At 39.0% G+C, this 19,519-nt stretch overlaps 1 protein-coding gene and 1 non-coding gene across 8 annotated transcripts in view; one reads left to right on the top strand and one right to left on the bottom strand.

The window, feature by feature from the left end:
- Positions 1–7,904: 7,904 nt before the first annotated feature.
- Positions 7,905–19,519, bottom strand: part of CUTC (cutC copper transporter) — a 42,083-nt gene continuing 30,468 nt past the window's right edge. For 3 of the 7 annotated variants that reach the window (XM_060126631.1, XM_060126634.1, XM_060126635.1), the window contains one exon: positions 15,144–16,088. In XM_060126631.1, the coding sequence (XP_059982614.1) occupies positions 15,872–16,088 (217 nt within the window). In that variant the 3' untranslated portion in view covers positions 15,144–15,871. Of the gene's footprint in view, positions 8,631–15,143; positions 16,089–19,519 lie in introns of those variants that run through there. The other 4 variants (XM_060126636.1, XM_060126629.1, XM_060126630.1 and 1 more) reach the window with 4 other exon arrangements.
- On the top strand, positions 11,744–11,816 carry TRNAA-CGC (transfer RNA alanine (anticodon CGC)). The gene has a single exon. It is a non-coding gene; the product is annotated as a tRNA-Ala (tRNA).

Raw genomic sequence — 19,519 nt, 5'->3', positions numbered from 1 at the left:
ATTAAAAGGATCATACACCATGATCAAGTGGGGTTTATTCCAGGAATGCAAGGATTCTTCAACATACGCAAATCAATCAATGTGATAAACCATATTAACAAACTGAAGGAGAAAAACCATATGATCATCTCAATAGATGCAGAAAAAGCTTTCGACAAAATTCAACACCCATTTATGATAAAAAGCCTCCAGAAACTAGGCATAAAGGGAACTTATCTCAACATAATAAAGGCCATATATGTCAAACCCAGAGGGAACATCATTCTCAATGGTGAAAAACTGAAACCATTTCCTCTAAGATCAGGAACAAGACAACGTTGTCCACTCTCACCACTATTATTCAACATAGTTTTGGAAGTTTTAGCCATATCAATCACAGAAGAAAAAGAAGTAAAAGGAATCCAAATCGGAAAAGTAAAGCTCTCACCGTATGCAGATTACAAGATACTATACATAAAGAATCCTAAAGACGATACCAGAAAACTATTAGAGCTAATCAATGAATTTGGTAAAGTAGCAGGACACAAAATTAATGCACAGAAATCTCCTGCATTCCTATACACTAATGATGAAAAATCTGAAAGAGAAATTAAGGAAACACTCCCATTTACCATTGCAAAAGAATAAAATAGCTAGGAATAAACCTACTTAAGGAGACAAAAGACCTGCATGCAGAAAACTATAAGACACTGATGAAAGAAATTAAAGATGATACAAACAAATGGAGAGATATACGATGTTCTTAGATTGGAAGAATCAACATTGTGAAAATGACTATACTACCCAAAGCAATCTACAGATTCAATGTAATCCCTATCAAACTACCAATGGCATTTTTCACAGAATTAGAAGAAAAAATTTCACAATTTGTATGGAAACAAAAAAGACCCAAAATGCACAAAATAATCTTGAGAAAGAAAAACGGAGCTGGAGGAAATCAGGCTCCCAGACTTCAGAATATATTACAAAGTTACAGTAATCATGACAGTATGGTACTGTCACAAAAACAGAAATACAGATCAATGGAACAGGATAGAAGGCCCAGAGATAAACACACACACATATGGTCACCCTATTTTTGATAAAGGAGGCAAGAATATACAATGGAGAAAAGACAGCTTCTTCAATAAGTGGTGCTGGGGAAACTGGACAGCTACATGTAAAAGAATGAATTAGAACACTTCCTAATACTATACACAAAAATAAACTCAAAGTGGATTAAAGACCTAAATGTAAGGCCAGACACTGTAAAACTCTTAGAGGAAAACATAGGAAGAACACTCTATGACAGAAATCACAGCAAGATCCTTTTTGACCCACCTCCTAGAAAAATGGAAAAACAAAAATAAAAAAATGGAACCTAACCAAACTTAAAAACTTTTGCCCAGCAAAGGAAACCATAAACAAGACCAAAAGACAACCCTCAGAATGGGAGAAAATATTTGCAAATGAAGGAACGGACAAAGGATTAATCTCCAAAACTTACAAGCAACTCATGCAGCTCAATATCAAAAAAACAACCCAATCCAAAAATGGGTAAAAGACCTAAATAGACATTTCTCCAAAGAAGATATACATATTGCCAACAAACACATGAAAGAATGCTCAACATCATTAATCACTAGAGAAATGCAAATCAAAACTGCAATGAGATATCACCTCACACCAGTCAGAATGGCCATCATCAAAAAATCTACAAACAATAAATGCTGGAGAGGTTGTGGAGAAAAGGGAACCCTCTTGCACTGTTGGTGGGAATGTAAATTGATACAGCCACTACGGAGATCAGTATGGAGATTCCTTAAAAAACTAAAAATAGAACTACCATATGACCCAGCAATCCCACTGCTGGGCATGTACCCTGAGAACACTAATTCAAAAAGAGTCATGTACCACAATGTTCACTGCAGCTCTATTTACAATACCCAGGACATGGAAGCAACCTAAGTATCCATCAACAGATGAATGGATAAAGAAAATGTGGCACATATATACAATGGAATATTACTCAGCCATAAAAAGAAACAAAATTGAGTTATTTGTAGTGAGGTGGATGGACCTAGAGTCTCTCATACAGAGTGAAGCAAGTCAGAAAGAGAAGAACAAATACCACATACTAACACATATTTATGGAATCTAAAAAAAAAAAAGGTCATGAAGAACCTAGGGTCAGGACAGGAATAAAGACGCAGACGTAGAGAATGGACTTGAGGACACGGGGAGGGGGAAGGGTAAGCTGGGACGAAGTGAGAGAGTGGCATGGACATATATATACTACCAAATGTAAAATAGATAGCTAGTGGGAAGCAGCCGCATAGCACAGGGAGATCAGCTCAGTGCTTTCTGACCACCTAGGGGGGTGGGATAGGGAGGGTGAGAGGGAGACGCAAGAGGGAGGAGATATTGGGATATATGTATAGCTGATTCACTTTGTTATAAAGCAGAAACTAACACACCATTGTAAAGCAATTATACTCCAATAAAGATGTTAAAAATAAATAAATAAAAGACTCAAAAAAGAAAAAAGGATGGACTTCCATACTTCTCTGTGTGTTTATTACAGCAGAAAATGATTTAGGCCTTGAAATGAGATCAGATCCAGGATCAGATAAAGGCATGACATTATTATAGTGGCTTTGGAACAGACCTCTGACCGTACAAACAGAAACAAGCTGGAAAGATGATATTATAGATTTTTAAAAATTGGGGCTCCCCTGGTGGCGCAGTGGTTGAGAGTCCGCCTGCTGATGCAGGGGACACGGGTTTGTGCCTCGGTCCGGAAAGATCCCACATGCCGCGGAGCGGCTGGGCCCGTGAGCCATGGCTGCGAGGCTGTGCGTCTGGAGCCTGTGCTCCGCAACGGGAGAGGCCACAGCAGTGAGAGGCCCGCGTACCGCAAAAAAAAAAAAAAAAAAAAAAATCCACCAGTGAGGATACAAAGAAATCTAAATGAACCAAACAAGAGGTTGATTTGGCCCATGAGCCAAATTTATCTGACTCCTATTTCTGTCTGGTCTCGGAGCTAAGATTGGTTTTTACATTTTTAATTATAAAATGTGAAAAAGACTATTCAATATGAACAGCCTTTCAGTAAGAACTGCTCAATTTTGCCCCTTGGGTCACTCAGCCCCAAATATTTACTATTTGACCCTTTAAAGAAAAGTTTGCCAACTAAACTCCAGAAACGACAAGACCTTTATAAGACAGAAGAGAGCCACAGCAGCTTTCATCTCTGCCTGAAATGGAGCAGGGAGTAGTCTACCATAAAGGGGGTTCAGCAGAAATCACTATCTTCTAACAAACTTTTCCAGGCCACGTGTGGGGCTGACAGATTATACTCTAGAGGAGCCAGAGAAACAGTCAGAATGAAACAGGAGAGAAGGGCGCAGGGCACAACCCTTTAAGAATGACATAACCGTTGTGGACGTGACATAAACTGGTTAGAACCGATTAGGTCCAAGATGGCGGAAGATTCAACTTCCAGTAGACCTTGAGCCTCGTTATATGCTCATTGTAATACAGCAGCATGCTAAATGACAGGGCCATAGGCACCATGACAGTTCCAAGGCTGACCATAAAAGGCTAAAAGTGGGCAGTGGCCCAATTCCTGGAAATCCCTGCCCCTTTCCCCAAACAGTTGGAATAATCCTCCCACCCATTAATTTGTGAAATTACCCAGTCCAGAAAAACTAACCACCCCATATTTCGGGGCCTCTCACCTTTTGAGATGGACTGCATTCTGTCTATGAAATGTGTATCTCTCTAAATAAACCCACTTCTTACCTATTACTCTGCCTCTCACTGAATTCCTCTGTGTTGAGAAATAAAGAACCTGAGCTTCATTAAGCCCTGAGACCAGGTGTGCAATCTTAATTAAAAGGCAGTGGATTCAGGGACTTCCCTGGAGGCACAGTGGTTAAGAATCTGCCTGCCAATGCAGGGGACAAGGGTTCGATCCCTGGTCCAGGAAAATCCCACATGCCGTGGAGCAACTAAAGCCATGTGCCACAACTACTGAGCCTGCGTGTCACGTGTCACAACTACTGAAGCCCGCCCGCCAGGAGCCCGCGCTCCGCAAGAGGAGCCACCGCAATGAGAAGCCCACCGGCCACAATGAAGAGCAGCCTCCACTCTCCACAACTACCGAAAGCCCGTGTGCAGCAACAAAGACCCAGTGCAGGGCTGCCCTGGTGGCGCAGTGGTTGAGAGTCCGCCTGCCGATGCAGGGGACACGGGTTCGTGCTCCGGTCCGGGAAGATCCCACATGCCGTGGAGCGGCTGGGCCCGTGAGCCACGGCCGCTGAGCCTGCGCGTCCGGAGCCTGTGCTACGCAACGGGAGAGGCCACAACAGTGAGAGGCCCGCGTACCACAAAAAAAAAAAAAGGAAAGAAAAACAAAGACCCAGTGCAGCCAAAAAACATACAGAATTAATAAAAAGACAGTGGATTCGAGTTTCAGCCCATGGGTTCAATCCCAAGCTGGGTTTCGGCTGGGTTCAAGTCCCATCTGAGTTGTGCGGTTTCAAGACTGCACTGTCCCCGATTCCTTGCCACACTGGTCTTACCAAGTGATCAGAACAGTACAACAAAATTGGAGAAGGCAGTTAGGAGAGCTGAGAGTAAACACCGAGGCGTTCTAAGCTTTCACCGACGGAAAGTTAGGGCAGAGGCAGAAGAGCTGAGAGAAACCCCTCCAATGCAATTCCACCTTCACAGAGAGTAAGACCACCCCAATCACGCTTGGAATGGGCAAGGAGGGCAGCAGCAGCGGGGCTGAATGAGATCTCCCAAGAAAACAAAGCAGGAAGCAGCAATGGAGGTAATCAACCCAGAGAGGTTTACCAAGACTTTCCCACCTGAGTTCTATCATCAGAGCCAAGAGAAGTATACAGCCTGAAGGTAAACCTCATTCCAATGTTGAACCCATAGGCCCACAGCTCACCTTTCCTGGGTCTTCTGGTGAGTGGTGTAGATAATGACTGAGCTTTTTGGCTCTCACCAACCAAGTCGCTTTTCAGATTTGCATTTATCAGATTATTCTTCCCCTCTGGTGTCAGTAATGTGGGATTTTGGCTGTCTGACCATTCATCAGTGGCAATTTCTGTCAGGCAGTATTCAACAGGAACCCATTCCGTGGCAGGTGGCAGACAACAGGAAATCTTCATTTGTTAACCTTGCTTGTTTGCTTTTGTCTGTCATAATTCTGGTATTTCTGTTACCGAACCAAACTTGGGTCTACTGGCCCGCGCGCAGGAGAGCCAATCTACCGACACTGGGTTGTGGTGAAGGAAGGTGCAGCGTTTATTGCAGCGCGTCAGCACGGAGCCCAGGAGCGCTGGTGCTCAAAACACCAGAACTCCTCGATGGGCTTCAAAAAGCATTTTTAAAGGCTAGGTGAGGGAGGGGCTTCCCAGGGTATGCAATCAGCGCATGCACAATTCTCTGATTGGTCGATTGTGAGGTAACAGGGCGGTGTCAGAGGGGTTAACATTATCGATCCTCAGGCACCAGTAGGTCTGGGGGCTACGTGCTCATGATCATCAAGTAGTTAATTTCTTCCATTTGGTGGTGGTTTTCGCGTTTGTAAAAAAAGCTCAGGAAATGTGCATAAAGACTATTATCTGGGTACTTCAGAGAGGAGCTAAAGCAGAGGATATGGGGGAGGGGTCTGTCCTAGGAAGGTCCCACAGGGTCCTGCTGGGTTACATTTACTGGCATTTAAAACTGTATGTTTGAGAAGTTGTTATTATCATGTGCTTCTGATCAGAGTTAGAATACACTGTGTATATTATACACCAGTGTGTGATTCTAAGGCTCAGAGCCTTCTTCCTTCCTCTGAACCATTAGCTTTTTTCACGTTTACCAATTAGTAGTCAATATCTGCAAAATGGAATTCCTTTACCAGGGATGATAAAAATATGCATTAACTTCTATAGAACTTCTGACTTTAATAAAGGACAATATCTAAGGGGCCTTAGAAAGTCTCTAGCATACAGGAGTCAGCTTTCTTTGATTAGCATACTAAAGCTTCTAAATTAACACAATTCCAATTCATGTCCCTTCAGGACTCTTTAAATAGGCTCAAGAGAGTGAGAAGAAACTATGTTATTAAAATTTAGGCAATTTAAAAATTTAAATGAGGACCCATTATATAAATCAAGATTTATAAATTGCCAAACTCTAAGCAAGTTCCATTCTTTTAAAAAATTGATTGAAAAGCAACACCAGTATTGCAATTCTAACAAAATACCTGTTATTCTCTGACAATGATGTTAGACCTCCATTTCTCAAGCAAATGGAGGAGGATTTATTGACTGCATTTGTCTAGCAAGTAAGTTGTGAGAGCAAATTAGCTATGCTTGGTAATGTTCATCCAGATTTAAGAGAGGACCTGATGCGTGGTATTCTAAAAATAAAATGAAACCCCCATGATGTCTCTTGCAAGTAAGAGGAACCAAAGGTGACTAATAGAGATTATAATCATGTTTTAAAACAAGCAGGGGACTTCCCTGGTGGTCCAGTGGTTAAGACTCTGCACCCCCAATGCAGGGGGCCCGGGTTTGACCCCCTGGTCAGGGAACTAGATCCTGCATGCCACAACTAAAGATCCCACATGCGGCAACCAAGATCCCATGCGCCACAACTAAGACCCAGTGCAGCCAAATAAATATATATTTTCAAAAAAAAAAGCAGCAGGATTTGTACTTGTTTGTGCTTAAACATTTTGTGTAGCCAAAAAAAAGAGAAAGTTGAGGATCTAAATTTCATTAAAACAAATGCTTATAGAATACATACTGACCCAGGTGGAATATATATATAATATTAAATGAAAAAAGATGTGTGTGGTTCTGGCATGAAGGGGCGTGAAAGTTACCATTCCATTCTAACAAGTATAAAGCTAAACAAACTGAAAAGTCAAAAATTTTTCTCAGATGGATAAGAGAAGTGAGGTCACAGGGCAAATTGCTGTCCCCCAAATCAGAGAGACAGGCAAATACAGAGAATCACTATTTACCAGAACAAATATCCATGAACTAAAATTTCTGTGGAACCAGTGCCAAGGTAGGCAAAGCTGAACTATAACTGACTAATTGATAGAAGCTCAGTGTCAGAGAGTCAGGGTCACTGAGAGGTTTTTGTTTTTTTTTAAGCATGTAAAATATTTATTAAGGGCTTCGCCTACAGAGGCACGACATAAATAGAATAAATTCTCCTGAAATGTAATTAGTGTAGCCAGTTGATATCATCCAGTTGATAATTTGTGGTGGAAAATGCAAGACCTGGGACTAGGTTCCCACATCTGAACTTGGGTAAGTGAAACAGAGAAGGACCCTATGGTCCTTGTCCCCCATGTTCTCAGCCTGCCTTTTGTCTGTGAAAAAACTTTAGCCAAAAAATAAGCTTAATCAGAGAAGTGAGAAAATACAGAAACAGTCAAGGGAGACCAAATAATAATAATTTAGTCATTAAGCATAGTCAAGGACTTTTAGTCCCTCTCAAGGGCTATAGATAATAATTCTGACCCATATCCTGTGAGCTGTCTTGTAGATTCTGAAACCCCTACCAGCTGGAAGAAGTTAACTACATGATGACTAGACTGTAGCCATGACTTAAGCTGCCACAGTTCCGAGAACTGGCCTCGAAGAAATGGGAACAAACCGACCCTGGAACTAAAGACTAACTGTACTTAAAACAATCAAGATGACACTGATCAGACCACTGATGGCCAATTTCAACATGACTGTCAGAGCTGACTGTGCTGCTTCTGCATGCAGCCCCCTCCCTCTGTCTATAAAGGTTCTTGCCCACTGATTGTCAGTGGGGGGGAGTTGGCCTTTGGACAGGCGTCCACCCCCTGCCCCCCACCCCCTGCCCCGGTTGCCGGCAACCAAAATAAAGCGAACTTTCCTTTCCACCAACCTTGCCTCTTTATTGGCTTTTGAGCTGTGAGCAGCTGGACCCCACTTTCTGTTACACAAGTGCATGAGCAAAGGCTCTGCTCCAGGAGCCACTCCCTGCAACTGCTATTCTGCCATTGCCTCTGCCAAGTCTGTTAGGCAAATACAAAAGCGCAAGCAGGACTTGCTCCACAAACAACCATCCCAAGGCAGGGGGCACTTAATTCACACCTTCAAATCCTTGTGTATCTTCCACAACCACAAGTTTCTCTCATAAATCTTCAAAGGTTTCAGTTGGAGATAAGTCAAGGCGATTAAAGCATGTGTGAGCTCTGGGAAGTTTTCCAGGACTTCTCCATTGCTATATTGTAAACAGCTGGGGACCACTGGAACCAAATCCATTCCTGGGTACTCAGGATGTTTCCGTGACAAACTGCAGTAAAACTGGATATGCTTCTCAGTGTTCAGCAGCAGCACAGCCTTCCAGAACCACTGAATGACAGGGTGGTCTGGGCAGTAGTCCTTCTTGTATATAAATGTTGTCTCCAGTCGTTCACGTCCACGTTGCCAAGGCTGCACATCAGCAACTCCTTTCATCTGCAAAGCTCACTTTCATCAGCGTTTTTAATCAAATCAGTAGGAGGCAGTTCTATGAATCCCTCTAGGATGGCATTCATTTGCTTCTAGATCTTGTTCACAAATCTCCACTGGATGACTGAGTCTCAGTCAAGTCTGAAATATCAAAAAGATCCACGGGGACTCAGTTATAGGGGAACCCCGCACACTTTTGTGAGTTTTACCTTGAGGAGTTTCTCACAGTGAATGTCAGAGAAAAATCTCCTAATGCTTCTGGCAGGGGGAGGGGAAAATTAACCATTTGAAATATACCACTCTTCTTCTTAAAGTCTGCCCTCAGAAGAAACTATTTAACCAGAGCTTAATCTGCTGGATTAAGCCTAACCAACCTGGGGGGAAGCGAAATACCCAACTCCAGCCCACTCTAGCCTTCTTGTCCCACCTAAGGGAGGGAGCTGAGAAGCACTTGTGAAGTTCACAGTCCAGAGGCACAGTCTCACTAAAAAGGCTGAGATCTAATCACTGAACCATAAAACATTTCCTCTCCCTCCACTCCTTACCACCACATTACTAAAGGCCTATTTTCAGCTGTTCCTTTTACCCAGAATGTCATGTCCAGCTATCAAGAAAAAATTACAGGGCATACTAAAAGGCAAAAAACACAGTTTGAAGAGACGGAGCAAGCCTCAAATATAGCAGGGATGTTGGGAATATCAGACTAGGAATTTTAAACAGCTATGATTAATATGTTAGGGGCTCTAAGAGATGAAGTAGACAGCATGCAAGAGCAGATGGGCCATGTAAGCAAAGAGACAGAAATTCTAAGAAAGAATCAAAACGAAATGCTAGAGTCAAAAGCACTGTAACAGAAATGAGTAGAAATAAAGAATGCATGTAATAGGCTTATTAGTAGACTGGACACAGCTAAGGAAAGAATCTCTGATTCTTTGGTCCAGTGGTAAGGACTCTGCATTTGCACTGCAGGGGGGAAGGGTTTGATCCCTGGTCAGGGAACTAAGATCCCACCAGCTGCACAGCATGGCCAAGAAAAAAAAAAGACAAAAAGAGTAGAAGACAAAAATAAGAACAAAGAACAAGAGCAACAAGTATAAAACAATAACAAATATGGTAGATATTAATCCAACTATATCAGTAATCACTTTAAGTATTAGTGGTCTAAATATACAAATTAAAATAGAGATTGTCAGAGTCAGTAAAAAACAAGACCCAACTATGTCTATAAGAAACACTTTAAATATAAAGACACATATAGATTAAAAGTAAATGGATGGAAAAAGATGTACCATGCTAACACTAATCAAAAGAAAGTGAGAACAGATATATTAATTTCAGAACAACTTCAGAAGAAGGAAAGTTATGTGGGATAAAGAGAGACATTACATAATGATAAAGGGGTCAATTCTTCACAAAGACATAACAATCCTTAATGTCTATGCACCTAACAGAGCATCAAAATACATGAGACAGAGGCTTCCCTGGTGGCGCAGTGGTTGGGAGTCCGCCTGCCAATGCAGGGGACACGGGTTCGTGCCCCGGTTCGGGAAGATCCCACATGCCACAGAGCGGCTGGGCCCGTGAACCGTGGCTGCTGAGCCTGCGCGTCCGCAGCCTGTGCTCCGCAACGGGAGAGGCCACAACAGTGAGAGGCCCGTGTACCGCAAAAAAAAAAAAAAAATACATGAGACAAAAACTGATGGAACTGCAAGGAGAAACAGATGGGTCTACTGTTATAGTTGTAGATTTCAACACCCCTCTATCAGAAATAGACAGATCCAGCAGGCAGAAAATCAATAAGGACATAGTTGAACTCAACAATCCCATCAATCACTACATATAATGGACAATTATAGACTACTTCATCCAACAACAGCAGGATACACATTCTTTTCAAGCTCACAGGAACATTCACCAAGATATACCACATTCTGGGCCATAAAACACACTTCAATAAATTTCAAAAAAATAGGAATCATACAATACTGCTCTCAGACCACAATGGAATTAAACTAGAAATCAATTACAGAAAGGTAGCTAGAAAATGCCAAAATATTTGTAGATTAAACAACACTATACTAAATTACACATGGGTCAAAGAAGAAATCTCAAGAGAAATTTTAAAATATTTTGAATGGAATGAAAATGAAAACACAAATTATCAAAGTTTGTAGGATGTAGCAAAAACAGTCCTTAGAGAGAAATTTATAGCATTGAATGCATGTATGAGAAAGGAAGAAACCTAAAATCAATCATCTTAAGTTTCCCCCTTAGAAAAATAGAAAAAAGAAGAACAAATTAAAGCCAAAGTAAGCAGGAGAAAAGAAATAATAAAAATTAAAGCAGAAATCAATAAAATTGAAAACAGGAAACCAAAATAGAAAATCAATGAAACCAAAAGCTAGTTCTTTGTAAAGATTTTTAAAAAATTGGTAAGCCTCTGGCCAAACTAATAAAGAAGAATGAGAGGACACAAATTACTAATATCAAAAATGAATAGAGGCACTTCCCTGGTGGCCCAGTGGTTAAGACTCTGCGCTCCCAATGTGGGAGGGGCCTGGGTTCGATCCCTGGTCAGGGAACTAGATCCCACATGAAACAACTAAAAGATCCTGCATGCTGCGACTAAAAGATCCTGTGTGCTGCAACTAAGACCTGGCAGAGCCAGACAGATAAATAAATATTTAACAACAACATCAACAAAATGAATAGCGAGGACATCACTACAGATCTCATGGACTTTAAAAGGATAATAAAGGAATTCTATGAACAATGCTATGCCCACCAATTTGATAACCTAGATGAAATGGACCACTCTTTGAAAGACACAGTGGGCCAAAACATGCAGGAAGGAAGAGACAATCTAAATAGGACTGTATCTATTAAAGAAATTGAACCAATAACTTGTAACCTTCCAAAACAGAAATTGCCAGGCCCAGATGGGTTCTACCAAACATTTAAAGAAGAAAATATACTAATTCTCTATAGTCTCTTTCATAACATACAAGCAGAGGGAATATTTCCTAACTCATTCTATGAAGTCAACATTTCCCAAATACCAAAACCAGACAAAGAGATTACAAGAAAACTACAGACTAATATCTCTCAGGAACATAGATACAGACATTCTCAACAAAATATTAGCAAGTCAAATCAAACAATGTATAAAAAGAATTACATACCAGAAACAAGTGGGATTTATCCCAGGTATGCAAGGCTGGTTCAACATTCAAAAATCAATTAATGTCGGGACTTCCCTGGTGGCCCAGTGGTTAAGATTCTGCACTCGCAATGCAGGGGACCTGGGTTCGATCCCTGGCCAGGGAACTGGATCTCACATGCCACAACTAAGAGCCCACATGCTGCAACTAAAGGAGCCCACATCCTGCAACTAAAGATCTCACGTGCTACAACTAAGACCTGGCGCAGCCAAATAAATAAGTAAATATTTGAAATAGTGGTTGCAAACTGGAGGTCCGTGGGCTGAATTCAGCCTTTATAAATGTTGTGTTTGGCCTGTACAGTTAAAAAAAGTTCTTAGAAAAGAATCAATTAATGTCACCCATCACATCAGGCTAAAGAAGAAAAAAATCACATGATCATATCAATAGATAGATGTAGAGAAAGTATTTGAAAAAACCCAATATGCACTAATGATAAAAACTTTCAGAAACTAGGAATAGAGGGGAATTTTCTCACTTGATAAAGAATATCTACAAAAGACCTATAGTTAACATTACACTTATACACACTTTCCCACTAAGATCAGGAACAAGGCAAGGATGTCCCTCTCACTACATCTTTTCAACACTGAAGAATTCATAGCTAAGGATAAAAACAAGAAAAGATACACTGATTGGGAAGGAAGATATAAAACTGTCTTTGTTCACAGATGACACGATTGTCTATGTAAAAAATCCAGAAGAATTGAAAAAGAGCTCCTGGAACTCATAAGTGATTATAGCAATGTAGCAGAATACAAAATTAACATACAAAAGTCAATCACTTTCTTATATACCAGCAATGTACAAGTCAATTTTGAAATTAAAAACACAATACCATTTATATTAGCATCCCAAAACAGAAATACCTTGGAATAAATTTAACAAAATATGTACCAGGTCTATATGAGGAAAACTACAAACCCTGATGTAAAAATTCAAAGAAGAAATATTTCATGTTCACGGTTAGGAAAACTCACTATTGTCAAGATGTCAGTTCTTTGTAATTTGATTTGTAGATTTAATGTAATCCCAATCAAAATCCCAACAATTTATTTTGTGGATATAAACAAACTGATTCTAAAGTTTATATGGAAAGGCAAAAGACACAGAATAGCCAACACAATATTGAAGGAGAAAAACCAAGTTGGAGGACTAACACTATCTGACTTCAGGAATATGATGGAAAAAAACTGACAAATAGATCAATGAAACAGAAAGCAAGCCCAGTAATAGATCCTTATAAATATAGTAAACTGATCTTTGACAAAGGAACAAAGACAATACAATGGAGAAAATATAGTATTTTCAATAAGTGATGTTGGAACAACTGGAAATCCACATGCCAAAAAAAAAAAATCTAGATACATACCTTACACCATTACCAAAAATTAACTCAAAATTGATCAAAGACCTAAATGTATAAAACACAAAACCATAAAAGTCCTAGAAGACAACAGAGGAGAAAATCTAGATGACCTTGGGTTTGGCAATGACTTTTTAGATACAACATCAAAGACGTGACCCATGAAAGGAAGCAAAAATTATTAAGCTGGACTTTATTGAAATTAAAAGTTTCTGCTCTGCAAAAGACACTGTTAGCTGGAGGAATCAGGCACCCTGACTTCATGCTATATTACAAAGCTACAGTAATCAAAACAGTATGGTACTGGCACAAAAACAGAAATATAGATCAACAGAACAAGATAGCCCAGTAATAAACATACGCAACTATGGTCAATTAACCTACAACAAAGGAGGCAAGAATATACAATGGAGAAAAAATGGTCTCATCAATATGTGCTGGCAAAACTGGACAGCTACATAAAAAGAATGAAATTAGAACATTCTCTAACACCATGCACAAAAATAAATGCAAAATGGATTAAAGACCTAAATGTAAGACCAGATACTATAAAACTCCTAGAGGAAAACATAGGCAGGACACTCTTTGACATAATTTAATTTCCTTTTTTGGCAGCAGGTGTAGCGTATCTTGAACTCAGCAAGGCACCTGACAAGATACATCATGTTTTCTATGGACTGGATGAGTGCATATTTACATGGACCTTTAATAGCTTGAACCACTGTATATTCAAATAAATTAACAGAATGATATAAATGATATAACCGGAGGAAGATCTCTACTGGCATTCCAAAAGGGTCTGCAGTGGCTTCAGCACCTTCAACATTTTTATCAATGATCTACAGGCATTAAGAGAACTCACATTTAATGGACATCTTATATGTCAACCTCACATGGGTTTCTTAAATAACAAATACATTTCTATGTTAGGCACTCTAAAATTTTTATGTAATTTAATCCTCACAATAATCCTATGAGATAGGTATTTTTACTCCAATTTTACCAATTAAGAAACTGAGGCTCAGAAAGGTTAAGAAAATTGTCCTACGTTCCACAACTTACAAAGAATAATCCTCCATATTGGTACAGCAAAAACATCAACAGATGTCCTCCCACACCTTTACAAGGTAGAAAAGACTGGAGAAAATATGCTCTGGGGAGAAAGTCCAACTAGAAGATCTCCAAGATTTTACGATTTAATGTATATAAAATTTTACACAAAGACAAAAATAGTGTGATGATTCCCTTTACCGAAGGATACACCACAGGATTTCTTTAAATCACAAGCTCTCCTACTGCCCTGAAGATGTAATCTGAATATGTCAAATACATGCACATTTTCAGGAAAGCTCCTATTCTATCAGACGAGGTGTGCTGTGAATTCTCTCTTTTAAAGTGCAATAATTGATATTTAAAGACTGTACTAAGAAAGACTGCAGCATGTTAAGGAGTCAGGAAACCTGGCTGGATTCTGGCTTTAGCTCTGATGGTCTTAGGTAAAATGATTTCTCCCAGATCTCTTCTTAATGGTTTCCAAAAATCTCTTCTTAATGGCTCAATGTGTGTCTTCTGTAAATAATTGATTGCATAGAGGTAATTCAGTAGAAGGGAACATGTGATCATAGTGACTCAGGGAAAAATATGCTCTATCACTTCTACTTAGTAAGCAAATGTTGATTAACAAGTGGTTGCATTTAGGTTACTTTGAAGAATCTACAAAAGTTCAATGTTCAAGATAACCAAAGAGTTGCATACTTTTAGTTAATGATTACATATGAACTTAAGAAAGGTTTTCTTTCTTGTGCAATATCTTAAAATAGATATCCAGTGGTAACAGTAAAAATATTTTTTCCCTTTGTATTTTTTAATTGGGTCTAACATTCATCTCCTATAGCATAAACTAAAAACTATAGTATGAATTAAATAATTACTTCCAAACTCTCCCAAGATAATCTGTACATTTTTGTGCTGCTAAAACAAACAAAAAAATTTAGAATAACCAGAGACCAAAAGGGATGTACAAGTAATTAATTTTTAAAATATTTTTACTTATGGTAAACATATTTTTTAATATTAAAACCTGAAATATATTGAAATTCTTCTGGAAGAATAAACAAATTGCAAAGCATAGATTTAAATAATTAATAAACTCATTGAACTAGATTTAAAGCCTACCAGAAAAAGAGTCAACTACTAAAAGATGTAGTTTTTAAAAAGAACATGTACTTTAAAAAATAGTAAAAGTTATTGACACTACAGAATAATGTTCCTGGTAGAGTCAAAGAATAAGCTTTTAACTGTCGACAAACTAGAGAGAATTGGATGAGCAGTTTGATGTTTTTTAGACAGAAGCATATTAGAATAAAAAAGAAGTAATTGAGAATTCTCTGGTGGTCCAGTGGTTAGGACTTGGTGCTTTCACTGCCCTGGCCTGGGTTCAATCCCTGGTTGGGGAACGAAGATCGTACAAGCTGCGTGGAGGGGCCAAAAAAAAAAAAAGTAATTAATTTAGGTCTTTACTTCACATCATCCCATTAAATAAATTAATTAATTAATAAATTTTAAATGTCTTCAAGGAACACATGGAATCTTTTTTTTCCATAAATTTGTTTATTTATTTGTTTGTTTTATTTTGGGCTGCGTTGGGTCTTTGTTGCTGTGCACAGGCTTTCTCTAGTTGCGGCGAGCGGGGACTACTCTTCATTGCAGTGCACGGGCTTCTCACTGTGGTGGTTTCCTTTGTTGTGGAGCACAGGCTCCCAGCGCACGGGCTTCAGTAGTTGCGGCATGCAGGCTCAGTAGTTGTGGTACACGGGCTTAGGTGCTCCGTGCATGTGGGATCTTCCCGGACCAGGGCTTGAACCCGTGTCCCCTGCATTGGCACGTGGATTCTCAACCACTGTACCACCAGGGAGGCCCATAAAATATATTTTTGATAGGTCATAAAACAAGAGAATAAAATGGGCTAGCATAAAAAGATGTGCACTGGAGAGAATAATACTCTTCTGAGTCCTGGAAAAAAAAAAAGTGATATCAGAAAACAGAAAGTGTCTACACAATTTTTTTTTTTAATGTTCAAGAAACTTTTATAAAACAAATACAGTCAGCCAGGCCTCTGTATCCTTGGGTTCCACATTCACAGATTCAACCAATCACGGATCAAAAATATTTGAGAAAAAAAATTCCAGAAAGTTCCAAAAAGCAAAACTTGAATTTGCCATTCACTGGCAGCTATTTACATAGCATTTACATTGTATTTACAACTATTTGTATTTACATTGTATTAGGTATTATAGATAATCTAGAGATGATTTAAAGTATACAGGAGGATGTGGGTAGGTTACAGGAAAATACTACACTAGATACATGGGACTTGAGCACCTGCAGATTTTGGTATCCAGACCAGAGAGGTCTTGGAACTAATCCCCCCTAGATACTAAGGGAAACCTGTACTAATACGAAAGCAACCAAACAGGAAATACATCTGATAAAAATAACATGGAGGGGCAATATAAATAGTAATTATCACATGGAAAACCACATAGCTTTACCAGCAATTAAATACGAGTAAATTATAAAAATTTCTGGAAGGATACAAAAGAAATTGTTAATGGTGGCTGCTTTCAGAAGAACTGGAGGAATGAAGAAGATAAGCTAAAAGAAAGTATACATAAGGTGTTGAATTCTGTGGATACTGATTCCCCCAAAACAGTACCAAAACAACCTGTTAAGACAGAGCTGAGTTTATTCTTATCACAGTAAGAGATAGCACTACCTTAACATACACTGGCCTTTTTACTAGGAAGTTATTTAAATTCATAATACCAAATGCATTCTTATAATTTATGATTAGACTAGTACTATTATTATTATTATAGACAGTTTTGTGAATTAAGAACATGAAAATAGCCAAATTAGTGAAAATTTGCTGGACAATATCTTTAAGCCTAATGCCAAGACTGTAAAAAATGCATTTCTCTGTATGTTCATGTTTGTTCACACATATATGTAGAAATCTGGGGAGTGATTTTAATAGCACTTAGTTTTTTTACTTATTTTGGGGACATATATGAGAGAGATTACCAAGTGGTATTTGCAAAAGGAGTTTGAAGAGCCCCATATTTTATTTAAAGGAAAAATCTGTAATTTCAATCATATAATTTCAACTTTAAATTCTTTCACTATGGAGGTTCACTATGGAGGTTCACTATGGAGGTATGCTTTCACATGCAGAGCAGCAAGTACAGTGCTAGGCATATGGATATGAGCTATATAAATAAAATGTGCTATTCTCATAATCATTACTTTTGACCTTGGTTCCTCTTTGATCTATAAAGGGAAGGGCCATCTCTTTGGCATCTTGTGATGGACCCCCGTGAATGGGTTGAAAGATCTCCAAATAGGATGAATTATTTATGGGTGTCCTTCCTATCTTCAAACACATAAACTGTAATTGACTTCAGAGCAATTTTGAAGTATAAAGTGTATTCTCTAAGATAGGTGTCTGAACTTCATTGAACTCTTTCTTTTTAATATTTAATTTTATTTATTTTTGGCTGCTTTGGGTCTTCGTTGCTGTGCACGGGCTTTCTCTAGTTGTGGCGAGCGGGGGCTACTCTTCATTGTGGTGCGCAGGCTTCTCCTTGTTGTGGCTTCTCTTGTTGCAGAGCACGGGCTCTAGGCATGTGGGCTTCAGTAGTTGCAGCATGCGGGCTCAGTAGTTGTGGTATACGGGCTTAGTTGCTCCAAGGAATGTGGGATCTTCCCGGACCAGGGATCGAACCCGTGTCCCCTGCATTGGCAGGCGGATTCTTAACCATTGCACCACCAGGGAAGTCGCAAACTCTGACTGTTTTAATTAAGCTATAAAGAGGTTTAGAGGACTTTGAGCTCAGTCAAGCCAGTGGTTACCAGTAAGATTGTTTTTCTAAAGATAGGACTTCCCTTGCAATTTTCAAACTGTATACAGATTTGGAAAGTTCTTAACCCTACGCAAGAAGGTTGCTATGAAACATTCATAGCAACTGCTGGAGGGAAACTCACTCTCCAATTTTTTTTCTTTTAACCACCTTTACCCATTTTTTCCACTCCCACCTCTAGCAACCACCAATCTGTTGTCTATGAGTTTGCTTTTTTGTTTTAGATTCCACATGTGAGATCATACACTATTTGTCTTTCCCTGACTTGTTTCACTTAGCATAATCCCCTCAAGGTCCATCCATCCCACCATATTGTTGCAAATGGCAGGATTTCTTTCTATTTTTTTATGACTGAATATTTCATTATGTCTATGTGTATGTATGTGTGTATGTACCTTATGATTTCTTTATTTTTTAAAATTTTTATTGGAGTATAGTTGGTTTACAATGTTGTGTTAGTTTTAGGTGTACAGCATCTTACAATTTCTTTATCCATTCATTCATTGATGGGCACTTAAGTTGTTTCCATGTATTGGCTCTTATAAATAATACTACAATGAACATGGATATCTTTTTGATAGTGGTTTCATCTCCTTCAGATAAATACTGAGAAGTGGAATTGCTGGATCATATGGTAGTTCTATTTTTAATTTTTTGAGGCACCTCCATACTGTTTTCCATAGTGGCTGCACCAGTTTACATTCCCACCAACAGTGCAAGAGGGTTTCCTTTTCTCCACATCCCCACCAACAATAATTTGCATTTTTGGTAATAGCCATTCTAACAGGTATGAGGTGATATCTCATTGTGGTTCTGATTTGCATTTCCCTGATGATTAGTGATGTTGAGCACCTTTTCAGGTACCTATTGAACTTTGCTTTTTCTTCTTTGAAGAAATGTCTATTTGGATCGATTCTTCTGCCCATTTTTAAATCAAATTGTTTTTTCTATTGAGTTGCATGGGCTCTTTATGGATTTTGGATTTTAACCCTTTATCAGATATATGATTTGCCAATATTTTCTCCCATTCCATAGGTTGCCTTTTCATTTTGTTGATGCTTTTCTTTGCTGTATAGAGATTTTAGTTTGATGTAGTCCCACTTATTTTTGTTTTTGTTGTCTTTGCTTTTGGTCGAATCCAAAAAAACATTGCCAAAAATTCATTCTCCAATTATATTAGAACCCTTATAAAGGGTACACCCAACTTACTGTGGCTCGAATGAAAATATTTATTGGTTCACTTAACCAAAAGCCCAGAGATAATGCAGTTCTCAGGGTTGATTTATTCCAGTGGTTGTGCTCCATTTCCCTCTCATTCTTTTGGCTTTGCTCTCTTTTGGCATCAGTTTTATTCTCAAACAGGTAGTGGGACAGCTGCAAGTTTCAAGAGTCATATTCACACATAACATATAGGAAAAGAGAGAAAGGGTCATTTTTCAGCAAGTGTCCTAAAACTAGAAGCCACTAGCAACCTTCTCCTGGCATCCCAATGGCCCAAATTTCTGAATCAATTCCTGACAAGGA

This window comes from Lagenorhynchus albirostris, chromosome 16 (genome assembly GCF_949774975.1).
Source record: "Lagenorhynchus albirostris chromosome 16, mLagAlb1.1, whole genome shotgun sequence".
Classification (NCBI taxonomy): Eukaryota; Metazoa; Chordata; class Mammalia; order Artiodactyla; family Delphinidae; genus Lagenorhynchus; species Lagenorhynchus albirostris.
The sequence above is the reverse complement of the archived record's forward strand: the minus strand, read 5'-3'. Positions and strand labels throughout refer to the sequence as shown.